Source organism: Grammomys surdaster, unplaced genomic scaffold (assembly GCF_004785775.1).
Source record: "Grammomys surdaster isolate TR1022 unplaced genomic scaffold, NIH_TR_1.0 191, whole genome shotgun sequence".
Taxonomy (NCBI): Eukaryota; Metazoa; Chordata; class Mammalia; order Rodentia; family Muridae; genus Grammomys; species Grammomys surdaster.
The window spans coordinates 8,661,952-8,680,593 of record NW_021604636.1 but is presented as its reverse complement, the minus strand read 5'-3'; the positions used below and the strand labels follow the sequence as shown (position 1 = coordinate 8,680,593).

Genomic DNA, 18,642 nt, shown 5'->3' with positions numbered 1-18,642 from the left:
AAGACAAAAGAACGTGTGCCGAATCCTTTTCAAGCGTTTTTTGCTAACCCGCTAGCCAAAGCGACTGTTGCACAGCTTTCTGAAGTACTCCTGGTAATTTCCAACACCAGAAAAGGTGTGTGAACTCTTAAAATGAATGAAGGTGAGCCACTGAGGTGGTTCAATGGGTGAAGTGCTTGCTGCAAAGCCTGATGATCTGAGTTCAATCCCCAGAACCCATATAAAGGTATGGTGTGAGAACCAACTCTACAGCATTGTCCTCCAACTCCCACATGTGCTGTGGCGTGCACAAACCCACACACACACATCATATACACACATGCAATAACAACAGATTTTTTAAAAATTTTAATGGATAAAGGAGCACAAATGTTTTCACAATCAATATGCCAATCTAAAATATGTCATAGGGAGAAAAGGGAAAGGCTATCAAAATATATATAGCTCTTTGTACTGAGCACCTAATAAAAAACCCCTTAGTAAAATTCACTCTAGTTTTTAAACATATATTTTCATAAGCTTTTGCATCTAAACTATACACAGTAACTAGACATACTTATTCTTCCTTTTAGAGGAAGGGAGATAGAAGGAATCATGGGGGAAAAAAACGCAGCAACTGACCTTACTATCCAGAAGCCTATTTACCTCAGATCAGTCAGACCCTGTGGAACACAGCCTCGTGGATTCATGCTAGACATTGTCTGTACTAGTCAGTGATGACTCCCTTACCAGAACTTCAGCAAGTTCTCAAATGTGAGTCATGGAGAACAGAGACCCCATGGCAGTCTCACACCCCCTGAAGTGGAATAGCCACATGGTTGCTTGGCACCTCCAGTGTTTAATGAGGAAGCAATAATAAGCAACAAGAAGCAGACTTTTCCAAGCTCCAGCCTACTTCGAGAATCACAACCATTGTTGCCTATTGCCCAAAAGGAAGAGAAACAAACAATTACCGACACACTCCAACAGGGTTATCTGGCGAGCCACGGTCCTCTGCACCAGAAAAGGAAGCCCAGAGCCACTTCCTGATGTACATGAGTGATCTAGTAGTTCCTATAATGTAAAACAAGGAGAAAAAGAAATTACTGAACAACAGTGCCTGCTTTAGAGTCCTACAATACATGCCGTGGTAACCTACATGGTTTCTAGCAACTCTGGTCATATGACCCATTAAAATGCCTAAAAATCTCCTTTGAAAGGACTGGTTGTATGTCTTGGGAAACTTAGAAGCTAAACCTGAGGCAGGTTTTCCTGATGGATAAGTCATTCTTATTTTAAGCTCTAGAGTCTTCTAATCAAATATACAAGAAAGGAAACAGCGCTAAGCTAATGAACCCATTAAAAAGGCTGGGCACAAGGAGTCGGTAGGAAGGATGGGGGTGGGGGATACTTGAGTACCAAGAGCTGGGCATTATCTGCCATTTATCTATTCTGCTATGCTCAATAAATGCCTATCCAGTGATCTACTTCAGTTGCCTTACAAACTAAAGGTGTCTAATTGGAAGCAAGCAAATTAGAACTATGAACAGCCAAGTGTAATATCTGTAATGGAAAGATTCTAATAATATGAGGATCATTAAATTCGTACTTATAGGTGTGTGCGTGGGTGTTTCTGTGGAGGGAGCTTCTCTTTTTTTTTCAGGTAACATATGAACAAGCAGGTCACTAAATTAACACCTACTTATCATTTTTTAATGTGAACTGCAAATTAGAAAGGAAAAAGGTAAAAAAAAAAAAATTCACTTAAGACATAACACCAGAGTCGCGCATTGATTTCTCCAAATGAGCATGCTGGCAAAAGATTGCCAGTTAGTTCATTCATAAAGTTTTCCTTCATTCTCTCAGCAAAGGCCAAGCAGAAGAACCTGGCCTGGGCCATCTCTAATGCACAGCCTTGGTAATGGTGGGAAGGCTAACCCTGCCCAAAGTTCTTCCTTTCCTAACAGATAAACTGGCCCATTAAAGCAACACATGGATTTCTGTGAATCTCATCTTCTCTCCTCTCTGTGGAGCACTACTGTGAGATACTGTGGATCAGGAAAATTAACAAAGGCTAAACACTCAACAGAAGAAATTCAGAACCCTTGAAAGCCACAAAAGGATAATCAAGAAGAAAATGAATGTAGATAAAATAGGCTTCATGTCTCCCCAGCGATTCCCTCTTGCCCTGCTTGGTGACTCTGATCGTTCAATTATTTTTGAGGAAAAAAAAAAGGCTCTGCATGTTAAGCTGCTGCTTTTCCATGATGCATACATAGTTTTGGTTCTAATTAAGTTCACAGATTTGGGGGTGAGGAGTTGATGAAATCAACCAAAGACTAATAAAGACCTACCTACCTCGACTCCTGAAGCCCCAGCCGTGGGCGAGCTCACATAAATGAACATATTGTTTAAATAAGCAAATAAGGACATCTAGTTATTCCTTACTATGTCATTATATCGTGACACTCTGTCAGCTGCGTGGCTGGGCTGTGTTGAGAAGACTGTTTTGGCGCAGGCTTTCATTCTGATTTCAAAATCCTAAAAGCTATTTAAACAGTAATTTACACTAGATATTCCAATTACTGCCCTTGGTAATTAGACATGTTAGCAGCTCCGAGGAACACAGTTCTGACTAATCTATGTTAGAATCTTGCTTTGCTGAAGCTTTGTCGGGAATCATCCTCAAATCTTCCTGCTACAAAACCCCGTAAAACCCACCTTTTCCCTAAATCTTAAAACAGACTTCTGAGCAAACATTTAATGAAGGCAAGGTACACTCTTTCTCCAGGTTCTGCCACACCACAACTCAAATGGGTAAGCAAAAGAGTCTACACAGGCTAACTTGTTCCTTTTGCATTCAAACAGAACAAACACTCATGGGACAGAAATCAGGGCAAGATGGTTCCCAGCCTGTATCCAACATCAGCCATGCTCTGACACCTGACTACAGGTGGTTCCTATGGTTGCCCAGGTGTAGCATGTGAGCTAAAGATGACCATTGCTTAGGGTAACCATCTTTTCCAGGATGGTTAATTGTAGAGCAAGCCTAATTCCAGAACTCCTGGCCGCTTACAGACTAGTCAGGTAGTGGAGTCAGCCTTCAGGCATGATGATCTGGTATGAGACGGGTAGCATAGCATTAAACAGCTCTGAATCACATTATAAAGATAACTTGATTGACTTACGACTCGCAGGATTGTGACAAGGAGAGAGCTGATTTGGTTGTGTCGTTCGCACCTAACACCCACGGAGCTTTGTCTTTTTTCAGAGAAACCATGTAGTATCCATGGAGAAACCCGTTACTTTATTCTTTTGCACTTTATAGTAGGCTGCTTATGGTGAGTGACCTACTTCCCTGACTTAACTAAAAGTTTGGAAGAGTAACTAAAGGAACGCTTACAATGTCACGCTATAGCTTTAAAATATATGAGTGATTTTAAATTTTTTTATTGAGCTTATTTGTTTGCTTATTTATTTGGGGTGGGGGATAGCCTTGCCACAGTACATATTTGGAAGTCTGAGGACAGCTTGTGGGAGTCAGTTTCCTACCATGTGAGTCCTAGGGATTAAATTTAGGTCATTAGGCTCAGCAGTGAGCATCTTCATCCTTGGTGCCACCTCACTGGCCAGGAAGAAATGTTCAAATGTATAAATAACAGCATCTTCTATGCTAAAGAAGTAAACTCCTAGGGGCGGGGGGTGAAGTGTCTAGATTTATGCATCATGTAAATGACTTTGAAAAATTATGGAAAATCCCAATAATTTTATTGCATGTTGAAACGATAAAAGGTATAAATGGTTCGCTTTCCCCCCATTCACTTGTGAAGCTGGCTACTAAAGCATTTTAAATTCTGTATGTGCTATGCATAGTTGTACTGGAGGACCCTGGTTCAAATAGCTGACTACCCTCCACAAGGGGGCAGTACTGGAGCATCATAAACTTAATGGCTACTTCTGGAGATGTCAAGTCTCTAAATTATGGCATATGCACAGAATCTAAAGGGAAAAGGATTTCTTAATAATAATGAAAGTATGCTTCCTTTAAAAATGTTGATTGTTACAAACAGAGTAACTGAACACTACCCCTTCAAGTCCACTGAATCTCCAGTCCGCCAACCATTCTTGGTCCCTTTTCCTCACATCCTCCAAAGAAAAGTCACCACCAAGAATCTATTAACGTAAAATCTCTGAGTCCCATTCCTTAAGTGACTGTCTGAAATGGATGTTCTTATTCATAGGACTATGTTCTTATACCAGGTGCTCATATGTGCTTGGTTTTTAGCCAAGTGACTAGTCACAATGTATGTCTGTGTAGTTATTGTCACACTCAAAATAAGAATGTGTCTACATCTATCTCACTGTACACAGGCCTCCCTCTGGGGTCACAGACTCACCGCTAGAGTACTGTCTCCGACATTGGTGGTGATGAGTCCTTCGATGGTACCATACTCCACGTCTCTGGGGTTCAGGCGCTCTTGATTACGTCTTTTAAACTTCCTGAGAGCAACTCCAAGGATGCAAGCTAAAAGACATACTGCAAACACCACCGAGAGGATGATAAGGCCGACTTCCAGGTGGAAATTCTGTGATCCAGGGAAGGACTTCCCTGGAGAATGGGAAGAAGAGCGTAAGTGGGAGTCGAGACCACAGTTTTCTTGTTAGTTACCAATATCCTAAGAAATGCCTCCTCATCCTGACCAAACAATCTCACATATCAGAACAACGTACAAGTAAAATACTTCCTAATATTTAGCCAATGGCCCAGACACTCATTTACATGATCAATCAATTAAACAGAACTGGGGTTTAGAAAGGATTCCACCAAGAATCAACTGTATTAATGCATAACTGATTTAAGAGCTTCTTAAATACAAGAGCCATATACTCCTCGATGTTAACTCTCATCAACATGGATTTCAGATGCAAAGATGCTTTACAACAAACCCTGATAGATAGCCATTATACTGTAACATCCCGGTGAGAAAGCGCTGATGTCTTCCCTAAGCTTTACCTGTCTCAGGGTTCCCTTCAGAAAGCCACTCTCTACTTAAAGTTTCCTTTCTATTGTTTCTTTAACTCCCCAAGTTCTGAGAACTAGGCTGGTACTTTATAGTGCATGTCATCTGCATGATTATATTTAAAAATGATTTAATAAATGACAGACATTGTGGCCTCTCAAATAGGACGGTCCTCCCAGGAAATGCCTTTTGTTAAAACGCGGGGTGATGGGAAAGTGAAATGGCCCAGAGGGTCAGAGGGGTTGTGGCAAAGCCTGACAGCCTGAGTTTGATCCTCGGAACCCACACAATTAAGAGAACCAATTCCCACAAGTTGTCCTCTGACATACTCAACACACACAGGCAGGGCCATGTGTGCATGTGCTTGCACATACACACATACAAACACAAATAAGTAAATATATAAATAAATGTGTAAAGCTTAATGTGTAGCATAACGTGTTCGTGAGGATCTTTACACTGCTGACAACGTTTTTTTGTGTGAATAAAGACATTTCTTCCTGTCCACCCATTCTGTTAGTAAAGAATTAACACACTGAGCCTAAGGAAATAACCTTCGAGACAATTACTCAATTATTCAATCCTTCTTTTTCAAATTCTTATGTTCAATCCTATTTTTATATCCTAATGTAGCCTGTTCTACCTGCCCTAAGGGGGGTCACAGTAATTTCAAAACTACCATGTGACCTGTTGGCTTTGGTTTCCTGCCGCCTTCCTGCCTTGTGACAATCCTGGCAGTGAAGGCTCTGAGTGTCCTCTCCTACCCCATTTGTGCTTTTCTTCTTCCATGAGGACAAAATCATATAATTAAACCTATTAAGAGGTACTATATATTACGAGAAAAAATTGGACTTGGGGTGGGCCTATATTAATATCGACCCCAATGTGAGATAGCCAATGAGAGTTCACCATATAAGAAAAGAGTTTCAGAGGGAGATCATTTTCCAAAGGTCTCAGAATCCATAAGAAATGCATGAGGGGAATGGCATAACTTCAGGGCTCGTGCACAACCCCATCTGACTTCTGTTTCAGAAGGCTAGGGATCTGATTTGGAAGGTGAGCAAGCTTTCCTTTGTTTTCTTCTTAACAAGGAAAAGGCATTAAACACAGGCACCAAGTTAGCGTTCCTACTTCCCTGGACACACACATGGCCCATACACCTGTTTGTGATGACCTGCAGTCAGCAAATCCGTCCCCTATACCCATCCTCTGGATGTGTATCACATCACTCACTTTCCCCTAAAATGTCACTATCTTTTTAGGTTCCAAAGGCCATGCCTTTGTCTTCCTCACCTAGAGTGACCTTCCATGGCCCAATGGCTCTAGTTCTCTGAGAGTAGGAAGAATGCTTCTGGCTACGCAGATCCTTAACCCACACAGACTTGGAGTAACACTCACAAAACCCCTTGATCTAGAAATAGAAGGAGTCATGGGAACCTTTAGTGGGCAGCTGGGCCGTGATGTTCCTGTTACACCAGTCCCCTTGGCAGCACTCCACAGCCTGGCCAGGTGATGGTGGGGTCTTACACGTCATCTTCCCCTGCTCATAAACCTGAAAGCAGCCCTTCTGGTAGACATGGAAGCCGTCGTTGATGCTCAGGGAGGAAAAACACTGCTGGCCTTCACAGTGGTCCTCGTTTCCGCAGGAGAGGCCCTCACACACACACATGTAAAGTTTCGGGTTGACCTTGGGCTTCTCATCTGCAAAGGAGAGGTGAGAAGGAAAAACAATTCAGTTCTTTGAGTGTTATTCCTTTCAGAGGGGAAAAAAAAAAAGCAGGTTTCCCTAAGATCACCCCAAACCCAATCACAGAGCCATCAATAGTGACCAGTGTCTACACTCCAGATTGTCACTCAAACAAATAATAATTCCATCTCAGTCTATGAGTATATCTGTCTACGTTGTGCATCCGTCCTCCTTAGGATTATGCTAGCACGGAGACTGGCATTGAGATGTCCAGACTTTGGACATGGAGTCCCTCTCCTAGAGCCCTAGTTCTTATATCTAAACTAAATATTTGATGGGAACATAATGTCTGGCACCTTTATTTTATACAAAAAAAAAATGGCTCCCAAATAAATACTTGGTAATAACTCAAGCTACCTCTGCACTTGTAAACAAGTGATGCTTCAGAACTTTAACTGCTTCAGAATACACTTATAGAAGAGTCTATAGGTACAAGCCAGAGTCATTGACATTTTCAGCTAGACACTAGACCACTTGTGATGATAATACTCATGTTGGCACACTGGTTAAAATTCTAATGAATAGCTCTTAAGAATTGTCTACTGACAGCCCGGAATGGTGGTGCACATCTTCAATTCCAGAACTGGGGAGGCAGAGGCAGGCAGATCTCTGTAAGTTTGAGACCAGCCTGGTCTACAGAGTACGTTCCAGAGCAGCCAAGGGCTACACAGAGAAACTTTGTCTTGAAAAACCAAAAAAGGAATTTTCAAGTGGTAAGGAACAAGGAAAAAAAACCTGGCTTTAAATACTCAGGCCAAAGACCACCAAAAGGGAAGGAAGCTATATTTAACAATTAGGTAGCAGGTAGGACCAGAGACCAGATAGTCCCCGGTGAGGCCAAGATGCCGAGAGCAGTCACAGGGGAGGTTGCGCCATCAGCCCTCACTCTCCAGACTGTCTTCTGAAAACACTTATTTGCAGTTCCATTTTCACATCTCTCCTCCTTCCTCCCTCATTGGGATGATTAGTTCAGACTTGCTACTTCCAACACTTTCAGTCAGCAGGGAAGGAAAGTGAAGACACAGCCAGGAAAGTGTGCACAGTCCAGTCTTAAAAGCTATTCCTTGGCCAAGGCCACAGTCACCAAAGCCCTACTCAAGGAAATCCAGCCTCCAAAGCTCTCTCCCAAGGTCTGTGGCATAGAGAGGCTCACCTCGCTGATCAGCATGTCTTTGAAATAAATGCCTTTTGACAGAGAGAGAGAGAGAGAGAGAGAGAGAGAGAGAGAGAGAGAGAGAGAGAGGGAGGTGAGAGAGGAGAGAGAAGAGAGAGAAGAGAGAAGAGAGAGAAGAGAGAAGAAATGCAAGAGAACAGAGAACAGAGAGAGAGGGAGAGAGAGAGAGAGAGAGAGAGAGAGAGAGAGAGAGAGAGAGAGAGAGAGAGAGAGGTTGTGGTGTTTTTAAGAGAAGACCTTAAAGTGAAAATGTCAAGTTCACTTACACAGATTTGTGTGGGTGTGTATAGAGATGTGGGTTATCTTATAAAGAAAAAAAAGTGTTGCTAATCTTTCTTCTTCCCTCTTCAAAGAAGTGGAAATATAGTTCACTGCCCGATGTCGTGTGGGTGCTACTTCCCACAGTGTAAGTACATGCAGACACACAGACACGTCCTTCTGTTTATAATTGACTTGTGAGTTCTGTTGAAAACCACAAGGGGCTCATCCCAAAGCAAAGACATGCCTGAAAGCAGAAAATCCAAAATAGCCACTGCCTACTGCTGGTGCTAAGTACGTCACCAGTCTAACCCTGAGAATCAGGAGCCTTCCAACGTGTTTAATTAGTGAAAAACCTTTAATGAACAAAGAGATTGTCTTTCTTTGACATAATCTAGCAGGAAGTTTATACTTCTCAAAAGAGAGTTGAAAGGTAACATTTCTAGGGAGTCTAGACATGCTTGCCACTCCTGAATGGCATGAGGGTGAGCCAAGAGCTGACAACCACGCTGCCCAACATGTGACCCTACTATGGAAGGAACTGAATGGGGAGGGGAATTGTGGAGGAAGTTAATGGTGTCTCATTGATTTGTGTGTGACCTGAAAGAGAATTAAGTGACTGTATTTTAAAGACTGAAATAAGGCAACTGGTGCAAATTTCAAACACAAACACTTTAATTATAAGTGATTTTTAATCACATGGATCCAACAACATACATAATATACTGAAAAGTATTATCTGGCTGATGCCGGGTTGGGGAATGAAGAACTAGTGTGGTGAGGGAGAGGTAAACGAAAGTAAGATAAAGAGTGACCATTTCACAGAGTGGTAATGGATAACCAAATCCATTTAGTCACCATTTGCATATAAGGACTACCATAAGCAACAACAAACTGTAAAGATCTCATGTATCACTGGCCTATAGAATGGATGATCAGAGAGTGGGGGTACAGCTCACAGCGGAGCACATGATGCATGGGGAGGGTACCCTAGATTTACCTACAGCAGTGCTTGTCAACCTTCTGAAGGCTGTAACCCTTTACTATAGTTCCTCATGTTGTGGTGACCCCCAACTATGACATTATTTTTGTAGCTTGTGGTGATTTGACTAAAAATGGCCCCCATGGGCCCATAGGGAGTGGCACTATTAAGAGGTGTGGCCTTATTGAAGTAGATATAGCTTTGTTAGAGAAGTGTCACTAGGGGTTTGGCTCTGAAGCTTAAGCAAGGCCTAGTGTCTCATTCACTTTCTGCAGTCTAAACCACTGAACCTGTAAGCTGGCCCCAATTAAATGTTTTTCTTTATAAGAGTTGTCTCTTCACAGCAATGGAAACCCTAAGTAGGACACTGCTACTTCATAACTATAATTTTGCTACTGTTATGAATCATAATATAAATATCTGTGCTTTCCAGTAGTCTTGGGCAACCCTTGTGAAGGGGTCATTTGACCCCCAAAGGGGCCATGACCCACAAAGTGAGAACCACAGATCTACAGCATCACTATAAACAAAGAAGTAAACCAATACACACACATAACTGTATGGTCCAAGGCACCAAAGAGTCACACTTTGTGGTTCTAATAATATATTCTTAGTGTGAGCTAGTTTCAAAGTTGCAGCCTAAACTAAACTCTATATCCATAGCCATATGAAAAAAAAAAAAACATCACTTTCCCAAGGTCTCCTGTTTTTGACAGGATAATACAGAGAGAGTCTGACAGATGTTTGGAGTATAACCTAAAGAATTTCACCAGAAGCAAGAAGCCTCAAGTAACTTTAACATGTGAAATTGACCTCAGTAAACCCACTTGGGCACTGTACACAGGCGTGAAGCAGCATTAACCCTAACCAGCATTGACTCCTTCAGAGTCTCACTAAGTCCCCTTCAACCTCCTGAATACTTCTTACAGTTGTACAGACAGAAACAAGAGTTACAGACTGGACTGCTGCTTTTCTGTTGGTGACTCTTCTCAATCAAATGTCAAAATCCATGGTTTACATATCCTGGCTCCCCACACTCAGGACAAAGAAGAGTGGCAAAGGGAGAATAGTCGTTAATGGGCTATAACAATTAACTTCATCTTTAATATGGAACCAGGAGCCAAGCCCAGTCAGCATTGACTACAAAACCGTCACCAAATCTGGTTCTCCTATGCTATTCTCCCAACATCTCATTTCCTCAACTGGTACAGTCTCACAAAACAAATTAGCAAATCCTTTATGTACGTCTTCTACACAAACACACAAATATAAATGAAGACCTTAAATTCATAATTTAAGAATGGTATTCACACACACACACACACACTCACACTCACTCACGACACTATGACAATTTCATCTGGCAGCCTGGGTTAGTTTGAAGAGATGCCAAAGTGATTTTCTGAATTAGGATTACTAACTAACTCAGCAAAGGCTAACAGGGAGGCGGAAAGTGAAGCATAATTAGGTTTTACTATCCACAACTCTTAGACGTACAGCAAGCCTCAGAGTGCCCAGGACTCACGTTTTTCAGTCTGATCAAACTTACCATTCACTATAACATGTGTGGACCTGTAATATTTTATTTGGGCTGGGTGTTGGGCTAGGTGATAACTTTAAGGGCTACATATAAGAACATGTGGGTTCTGAACCTCTCAGACTCTGATAGCAATACAGTAGATGTCAAGAAGTAAATAATAGTGTCATGTGTTGCTCCTCCATGGTGCAACAGGAAGTGTGATATCTGAAGTGAATAAAGTTTTACACCTGCCTGTGTGAATAACCAGGAAGTGCCCTGGCAGAAGGCAGCAAGCCTACTCTGCCTAATTGACATTCATTTAAATAATTCAGTAATTTAAATGTCATGCCAGAGGTATTCCCTCTGCACAGCTCTCCCACATTGTTTGTTCTAGAAGGCACCTCCCGGTATTACTCAGTGTTATGGCTGGCTCAGTTCGCTCTTTGCTCTTTGTATCACCAGAACCAGGGCCGTGTGAAAATGCTCACAGCTGGAGCTGGCTGGGAACAGACTGGAGAATTCTGACCACAAAGAATGGCTGCTTCCCCTCTTCCAGGGAGAAATCTCCAGGGTGGTAGAAGATCAGGGTTGTTCTGCAAAGCCAGAGGCACAAGCTGGGAGTCCCCAGGAGTTCACAGCAGCCAAATCTTTAAAAAGATTTTTCTTGTTCTGAGCAGGGTTCAGCTCACCATCTGGACACACCTACTAGGAGATGACTCCAGACTGGCAAAGCAAGAGGTCAAGCAAAGAACAGTATGGACTTCATCAGACTATTCATAGCTGGGGACCATCTTGTGCTTCGTAGCAAAATTATTCACATTTGTGTTGACCTGGGGCTTCAGCAGTTGAGGTGTGATACTGCAGACTCCTGTGTCTCTACGTGCCTAGTTGTGTTCTGCGTAATGCTCAAGGCATTCAAACAGATTTAGCATTCTATAGGGTGCATGAAAGCCCACATTTTCCATTAAGACCTTTGATACAAGACAGATGAACCAGGACCCTGGGCTAAGGGTCAGCAAAAGGGGACAGGCTGAGTTCTTAACGAGCTTACCTCGAAGCAGTGCAAATAATAATGCAGTAATTAGAAGGTGGTTGTAAAAGCCCAATAGTGCAGAAGTTGTATAAGCTAAAAAAGGGAACTCCAAACATCCTTGGCCTCCTTCCAGCAGTCCAAACGATTCATTCATTTGAAATGGCAGTTTATATTAGGTTTATAGATTATGGGAGGCCTTCCACCCGTCTCCTAATCTGGAAGCACTGTTTGGCACCTCTCCAGAATCTGCAAGCATTTGAGATCTCTGGCATTAAACAAAGGCTTAAGGGAGGATTTTGCAATGCCAGGTTTCATTGCCAGCAAGCCTGCTCCTCAGACAGAAACACAAAGGTCTATCCGGAATGCCTACTGAAGGGCACTTGATCCTCTGGCAAGAAGGCAGGCTACATACATTCAGGGGCAAAGTGCACCAGGGGCCCAAATGCTCTCTTAGTCTACATACTCTTTTAGGAAAGCAGCATCTTACTCCTTTACAAAAAAAAACAAAAAAAAAAACAAAAAAAAACAAAAACAGAGATGCCGATACTTAGTAAAGCTGTAAAACCAAGAAACTAACAAATTTCAAGAGTTATGAGAAAAAGAGAGATAGTCAAAAAAGGAAAGAAAAGAAAAGAAAAAAGAAAAGAAAAGACTATAAAATAGAAGAACAACAGGAAAGTCCAAGACCTGTGAACTCAGGATGTAGCTACTCCAAATGTGCTCCTCTTGAGAGTTCTCTAACTCCGTGAGTGGCATGCCCATTCATGCAATGGCACAGGCCTGATGGTCTCTGGCTTCCATTATTCGCAAGACAGACTATATGGTCTGACTCATCCAGCTCTCCACCCTGCCCTCTTCAGAACCTGGGAGTCCTCAGGAAGCCTCTCTCTGGTACAGAATCTCAGATGCTTGCTTTATGGAACCTTCCCCTCCTCGTGGATGTTTAGTCTCTCGCTAACAGCTCTCAATCTACAGAGAGGATCTCACATTGCATGCTTGAGCCCAGCATTTGAATCTTCCAGGACTGCTGGCCCTTTGCTCTGATGCTCAACAACATGAGGACGGAACACACACCTACCAGCAATAACCTCCACAGTTGGCAGTACCAACCTGGTGGACATTTGCTTCAGCATGAATTTTCCATTCACAGAAAACATTCAGGGGTAGGAAGAGACTTGAAGCTGTTTTCAGAGCAGACTGGGCCCATAAAGTCTTCAAATGTCAACACAGATCTTCAGGCAAGGCTTAGTCACCTACTGGCATGTCCACGCAAATCATTTCTTCCTAGAGGGGCCTGTCACACCACCGAGTCTGTTCACTACTCGGGTTCCCAATATGTGGAAAATCAGTACTTTCTATGAGAATGTAAGGTATATGTGTGTGTGTGTGTGTGTGTGTGTGTGTGTGTGTGTACCAGAGGCCACAAGTAAAATGTAAGAGTTCCTTAAGTAAGGAACTCTTTAATGTACTCAAAGCAGCTGGGCTTTGTGGGTGGTCTTCATTTGGCTGGCTGCTTTGTGGACTTCAGGCTGCTAGGATGCTCCTGTGATCAAGGCCCTTAACACACAGTAAGTGACTTCAAGGCCAATTAGTTTAGAGAGAGACCCATGCAGCACCTGGCTGCCCCACAGAGAAAATCTGCCCCTGGTCTTTGCTGCTTTTTTTTTTTTTTTTTTTTTTTTTGGGATGGTAAATTAGGAGGGAATGGGAAGGAGTGAGTCCCCACTTTTCCCTTTGGGCTTTGCTTTAGGTGATGAGGATTCCCTAAGTCATCCTGTATTTGAACTGCTGAAGCTGAGTGGGATGAGGGGAAGGTGCCATCTGTTTAATTTGTGCCTGGGCTGATTCCTTGTCTCTATGTAATAATCCATACATATTAAGCCTATTACAGGAGCTGCACCTCCAAAAGTCCGTCCTGTGTTCAAGTGTCAAAGGGATTAAGAAACACTATGGGTAGTGACCATACACAATATTGCCCAGGTTTTCCTATGTTCCTTATGACCCTCTGAACGCAGCACAGACTTAGCTTTATTTAATCTGGGCAACTCGTCAACCTGGAATAAAATCACAAGATAACTCCACCTCTTCACTTTGTCTTCAAGCCTCTTGAAGCAATGCTTCACAGAACAAAGGGTTACAGGCCTGAAGGGAATTACATTTAGAAGAGTATCTTCACAGGCCAAATATATTACTGTTGTTCCATACAAGCCAGTGCCAGTGTCTGAACAAAACTACACTTTAGGGAGCATGACAGAGCCAGAAGGAAGAAGGCCACAGTCCCAGTGAATTAGGAATGGTTCCAAGAAGTTGTTCTCTTTGGATTTGGGAAGAGATCAGAGCAGGAGGCTGGGGATTCCTCCATCTCAGCCTGGACACTGTGACGGTGCAGGGAGAGGTGGTGGCTTGGACAGCTAATTCTGTTGCTTCTCCCATTTCAGGGTGCTTGCCTCTGAGGATTCCTACCTGATTCTAAACTGAAATTTTCAGTTTGACAAAAAACCTTAAAAAGGACCTCTCCATTCAGGCTAGTCATTGAAGGAGTGACTGAATGCCCCAGTGCCTACCTTTGCAGGTCTTTTCCCTGCGTCCTGTTCTAACCTTTGATAGGGATTCAGGAGCCAGATCCCCTTCTGGATTGTTAGTGTGGGATCTAGAAACCACAGAAAACACCTATCCCATCCTTCTACCCTTCAGGGATATCTTGGCCAGAGATAAACCCTCCCAGCATTGTGCAGGGCTCCAGTTTGCTTAACAACAGTCCCAGAAGAGGCCTGCTCTAGTGCCCAGTGGTGAAGGTAAAATGTCTTGAACTAATAAATTCTCTTCTCCTCCTTGCCCTATGCCACCCCTGAGAAGCAAAGAAAACAATGAAGTCAAGACTTCTTTCATCTATCCTAGATGGAGATAAAGTAATTAACAGTTAAAAGAATGAGAAAGAACTTGAGCACTGTCCAAACATCTCATACTGTTACTTCCATATCCCACCCAATTTCCCAATTCATTCCTAAGTCCTGCTATAGTTCGGAGTCCCATGGCTGGCCAAGGAAGACAGGATCCCATGCTCCTGGTTGCATATGTATATGCCTTGTACATATTTGGGCCAATGTTTGCAACCTCAGAAACTCCTTCCCTATCAGTCTAATGTAAACAATTAAAAAAAGAAAAGTCAACACATTGGAGAAAACTGGCTTACTCGTCATAGATCAAAGACACTATAGTCACCATGAGAAGGTTGATTTTGGGCCATTTTGAGCCTCTCTTTTTGCCCTAGCCCAAACATAGGTTCCAGGTGCCTACACTTAATGTGGAAAGAGAAAGCCTTTCTCACATGCTATGCATGAACTGCTCCTTCCACCCTTCCTCCTCAATCTCTGTAGCACGCTGAGCCATTCCTAGCTTCTACAATCATCTTGGACTTTGGCAGAGAACACCACTAAATCTGAGATGTGTCACGAGGCCTCTGGCTGGGAAGCAAGAATATCTAAACATAAGAGGCAAGAGTTTCCGAAGACTCCCTTTGGCCCTTGTAGCCACAGGATCACTGACGGCCTAAAGATAACTCAAGTATCCACGAAGGGTCACTTTTAAATAGTAGCTCTAACACCAGCAGTCACTTCAGAAGTATTTCCTTGCGGAGCCCACTTCCATCCCCACAGCATGCCAGGCCCACTGAAGAAATGAAAACCCAGAAGGAACCGGAAGGAGTTTCAAAGGGAGAGCCGGTGCTCACCACAGTGGGATTCCATTCTGTAAGCGCACAAGCCCACAGTCCTGAGAAATAAGGACTTAACAAGGAAACACCTCATAGGAGCCATCCACTGACAATCACTGGGAACTGAAGAGCAGTTATGAGATGAAATAAAACAGCTTAACTCAATGCTTCACTTTCTAAAGCATAAATTAGGCCTGTTTGTCCTTCTAAGAGAAACTTACACTGTAGTCTATTAGGCCACTATTTAGCTGAGCCCAAAGAGATATGGAGGCTTCAGAATCATGCTTGACATAGATGCTCACCGAGACCCTACCAACCACAAGTATAACATGAATCTGCTCAAAATGTATTGCTTGCTTGCTTGCTTTTTCTTTTTTTTTTCTGTTTTTATTTATGTTGTTCTTTTCATTCTTTAAGTAGGCCCAAAGTCCCCAGATCTTCCTACAAACTATTAAAATCTGCTTGGCACCTCACCTGTCTACCAAGTGAGTCTACATTGTCCTGAATGGCAGTCGGCCAGGTGCTGGTATACAAAGGGACAGGTGCTCGGTGAACAATTTTCAGATGCTATCAGCTGCCATGCTCAGAAGGGAGACAAGTCTTGGTTGTATTTCAAACTCTGGGCAGCCAACAGACATGCACCTTGCCCAGCTGCCAAGCCAGCCAGCTGCCCAGTGCTCCTCCTAAGATGAGAGCAAGGAAAACAGTGTAACCTGGCCAGCCAGCATGCCAGTGAGCACGCTGTACCTCTCAGTTCACTGTCTGGGTTATTCTGAGCTGCTCTTATTGACACTCCATGGCAACCTGGGAACAAAGGGCCAGCTAAGAAGGGTTTAAATGTCCTGTGAAAGTTGCTAGAAAAGTCAGCAGCCCAGACTCGTTTTCATATGAAAACTGGCCGTGGAATGGTTAGGTTTTATTATTGCTGTGCTGCTGTTGTTTTATTATGTATGAGCTACCTGGAATGAAGCTTTACTTTGTGAATTTGCTTGTTTGTTTTGTCAGTTGCCCCTACTCAGTTTTGTTACTTGTTGTGTTACTTGGGATGCCTTTGAAAGTACAGTGTGTGGATCAGCTTGCTTCGAAACTGCAGCCATCGGCAAGAGACACAGAGCAGTGGGTAAGAGTGCAAGCCTGACGACGACCTGAATACAATCCACGGAAGCTACATGAACATGGAAATAGAGAACTTACTGCACAAAGCTGTATGATCACCATGCACATACCACGGCATGTGAGGGCACATGCATGCACAAATGCAAAATGATGAATACATGAGTACTTTTATTAACCATGGAAGGACTTATTTTTCTTATTCCTTCTCCTTATCTTGTCATGGCTCATGATCTATCCCCATCAACCTACTCTATGACCCACCATTGCCTTCAGGCACACCTTAGGGCTCTAAGCTCTTGCAGGTCTAGAACTCTCAATCCTGAGGAATCTCTCTCCTGACTCACATTCCCCACAACCCTTACCACCCCCTACCCTGTGCTCCTACATCTCAGGACTCCACCCGTCTCCTGCCTTAAGGCACTCTTAAATCCCTTCCTTGCTGATTCAATGCCTGTTCATCCTTACAGCACTTCTTCCCTAGACTGTCAACCCCAACCTCTGAGGTGAGAACCTCCTGGACGGGGAGTGCCAGAATTGTGCTATAAGCTCAGGTTTACACAGCTGGGTTGTGACTTCTGGACACCAGAACCCACTTCTTACATGTTCACCACGGATGTGGCTATGTTCACACTGACTGATGACTCTCAACCAATTCTTGTTCTACACTCAACATAAATGACTTGAGAGAGAGAGAGAGAGAGAGAGAGCATTGTTTGTTTGTTAAATGTTTACTGAGCACTAGTGATAGATGTCTTGGCTACTGTTCTATTGCTGGTCTACCATGACCAAGGCATCTCTTATAAATGAAAGAGTTTAATTGGGATCTTGTTTACATAGACCCATTATCACTATGCTGAGGGCATGGCAGGAGCATGGTGGCACCCACTGTGCAGGAACAGTAGCTGAGAGTTACACCCTGATCCAGAGATGTAGAAAAAGAGATAGAGATTAGACCTGACCTGGGCTTTTGGAATCTCAAACTCTCCCAGTGGCATACTTCCTCCAACAAGGCCACACCTCCTAATCCTTCTCACGTACTGCCACTCCCTGGTGACTAAGCATTCAAATATATGAGCCTATGGGGGCTCATATTCAAACCACCACTGTAGATGAGCCAATGTCTTAGGGACTAGAAGTTACACAGTCAACAAGACCAATCCTCAGCCCCTCAGTCTCAAGCTTTCTCTGTGAACAATTTGCTTCATGTATTTCCTTGTACCAACAAGGTGCAAGTAGGGTCTGCTTCTATTGTATAGTATGATAAGGAAGACAGAAAGGTGAAATGCTGGCACAGCTGCACAACACAAAGAAAGTTGTCCCAATGGTGATGATTGGCTGTATCGCTTACCTGATTCCTATAGAACCTCCCCTTCAGTTCATTTTAACTCACACCACCAGACCATCAAGCATGAGCCTAACTTGCATAACTAAAACTGTGCATTTCTGAAGTCAAGGGGAAGGGAATCAAGACTCGAAGGCTACAGGGTATTCTGCAGGCTCTTACATTTCATAAGCAAATTCAAAACCCAACTGTGGAGTGCTGTCATTTTCTATTCGTCATAACTTCTCTGAATAAATTTGTGGATTTCCATGGCTTTCAATTTGTCCTAAAGTAGGAACCAGAACTCAGAAGACAGACCAAGTAAGAGAAGAGGGAAGAGGCCATTTCCACTGCCCTTTCCCCGCAAAACTACCACTGGAATAAAAGCTACAGGAGAGCGGCTGTTGTTTAAGGTGAACTTGGTCACCATATTCTCAAGAGAATCATCTCCCTGTCTTAGCCTTGTTTTCTCCCTTGAACACCCCCCAAATACACATATCCTCAAGTTCATGTTCCACACTAACCCTCAAAAGCCTTATCTGCATCGTTAGCTCTGGGAAGCACTCTCCTCCTGGGCTTAGATTCAGCTGATTAGAATCAGGTCACAGCTGTCCTGGGTTGTGACCCAGGCTGAAAAGGTGTAAATATTAAACTTCCCTCTTTCTGTCAAGTTAACTGGCTTGGAGAGGGAGGAGGAAATTGTAAAAATGAATAGATGGATGGATAGATAAGATAGATAGATAGATAGATAGATAGATAGATAGATAGATAGATAGATAG

General features: G+C 43.1%; 1 protein-coding gene across 1 annotated transcript in view; it reads right to left on the bottom strand.

Moving 5' to 3' along the window:
- The window catches only part of Acvr1 (activin A receptor type 1), a 69,230-nt gene that overhangs the window by 25,305 nt on the left and 25,283 nt on the right, over positions 1-18,642 (bottom strand). Inside the window, exons 3-5 of the mRNA XM_028769165.1 lie at positions 6,438-6,701; positions 4,377-4,588; positions 954-1,053 (exon numbers count right to left, since the gene is read on the bottom strand). Of these exons, the coding sequence (XP_028624998.1) occupies positions 954-1,053; positions 4,377-4,588; positions 6,438-6,701 (576 nt within the window). The remainder of the gene's footprint in view (positions 1-953; positions 1,054-4,376; positions 4,589-6,437; positions 6,702-18,642) is intronic.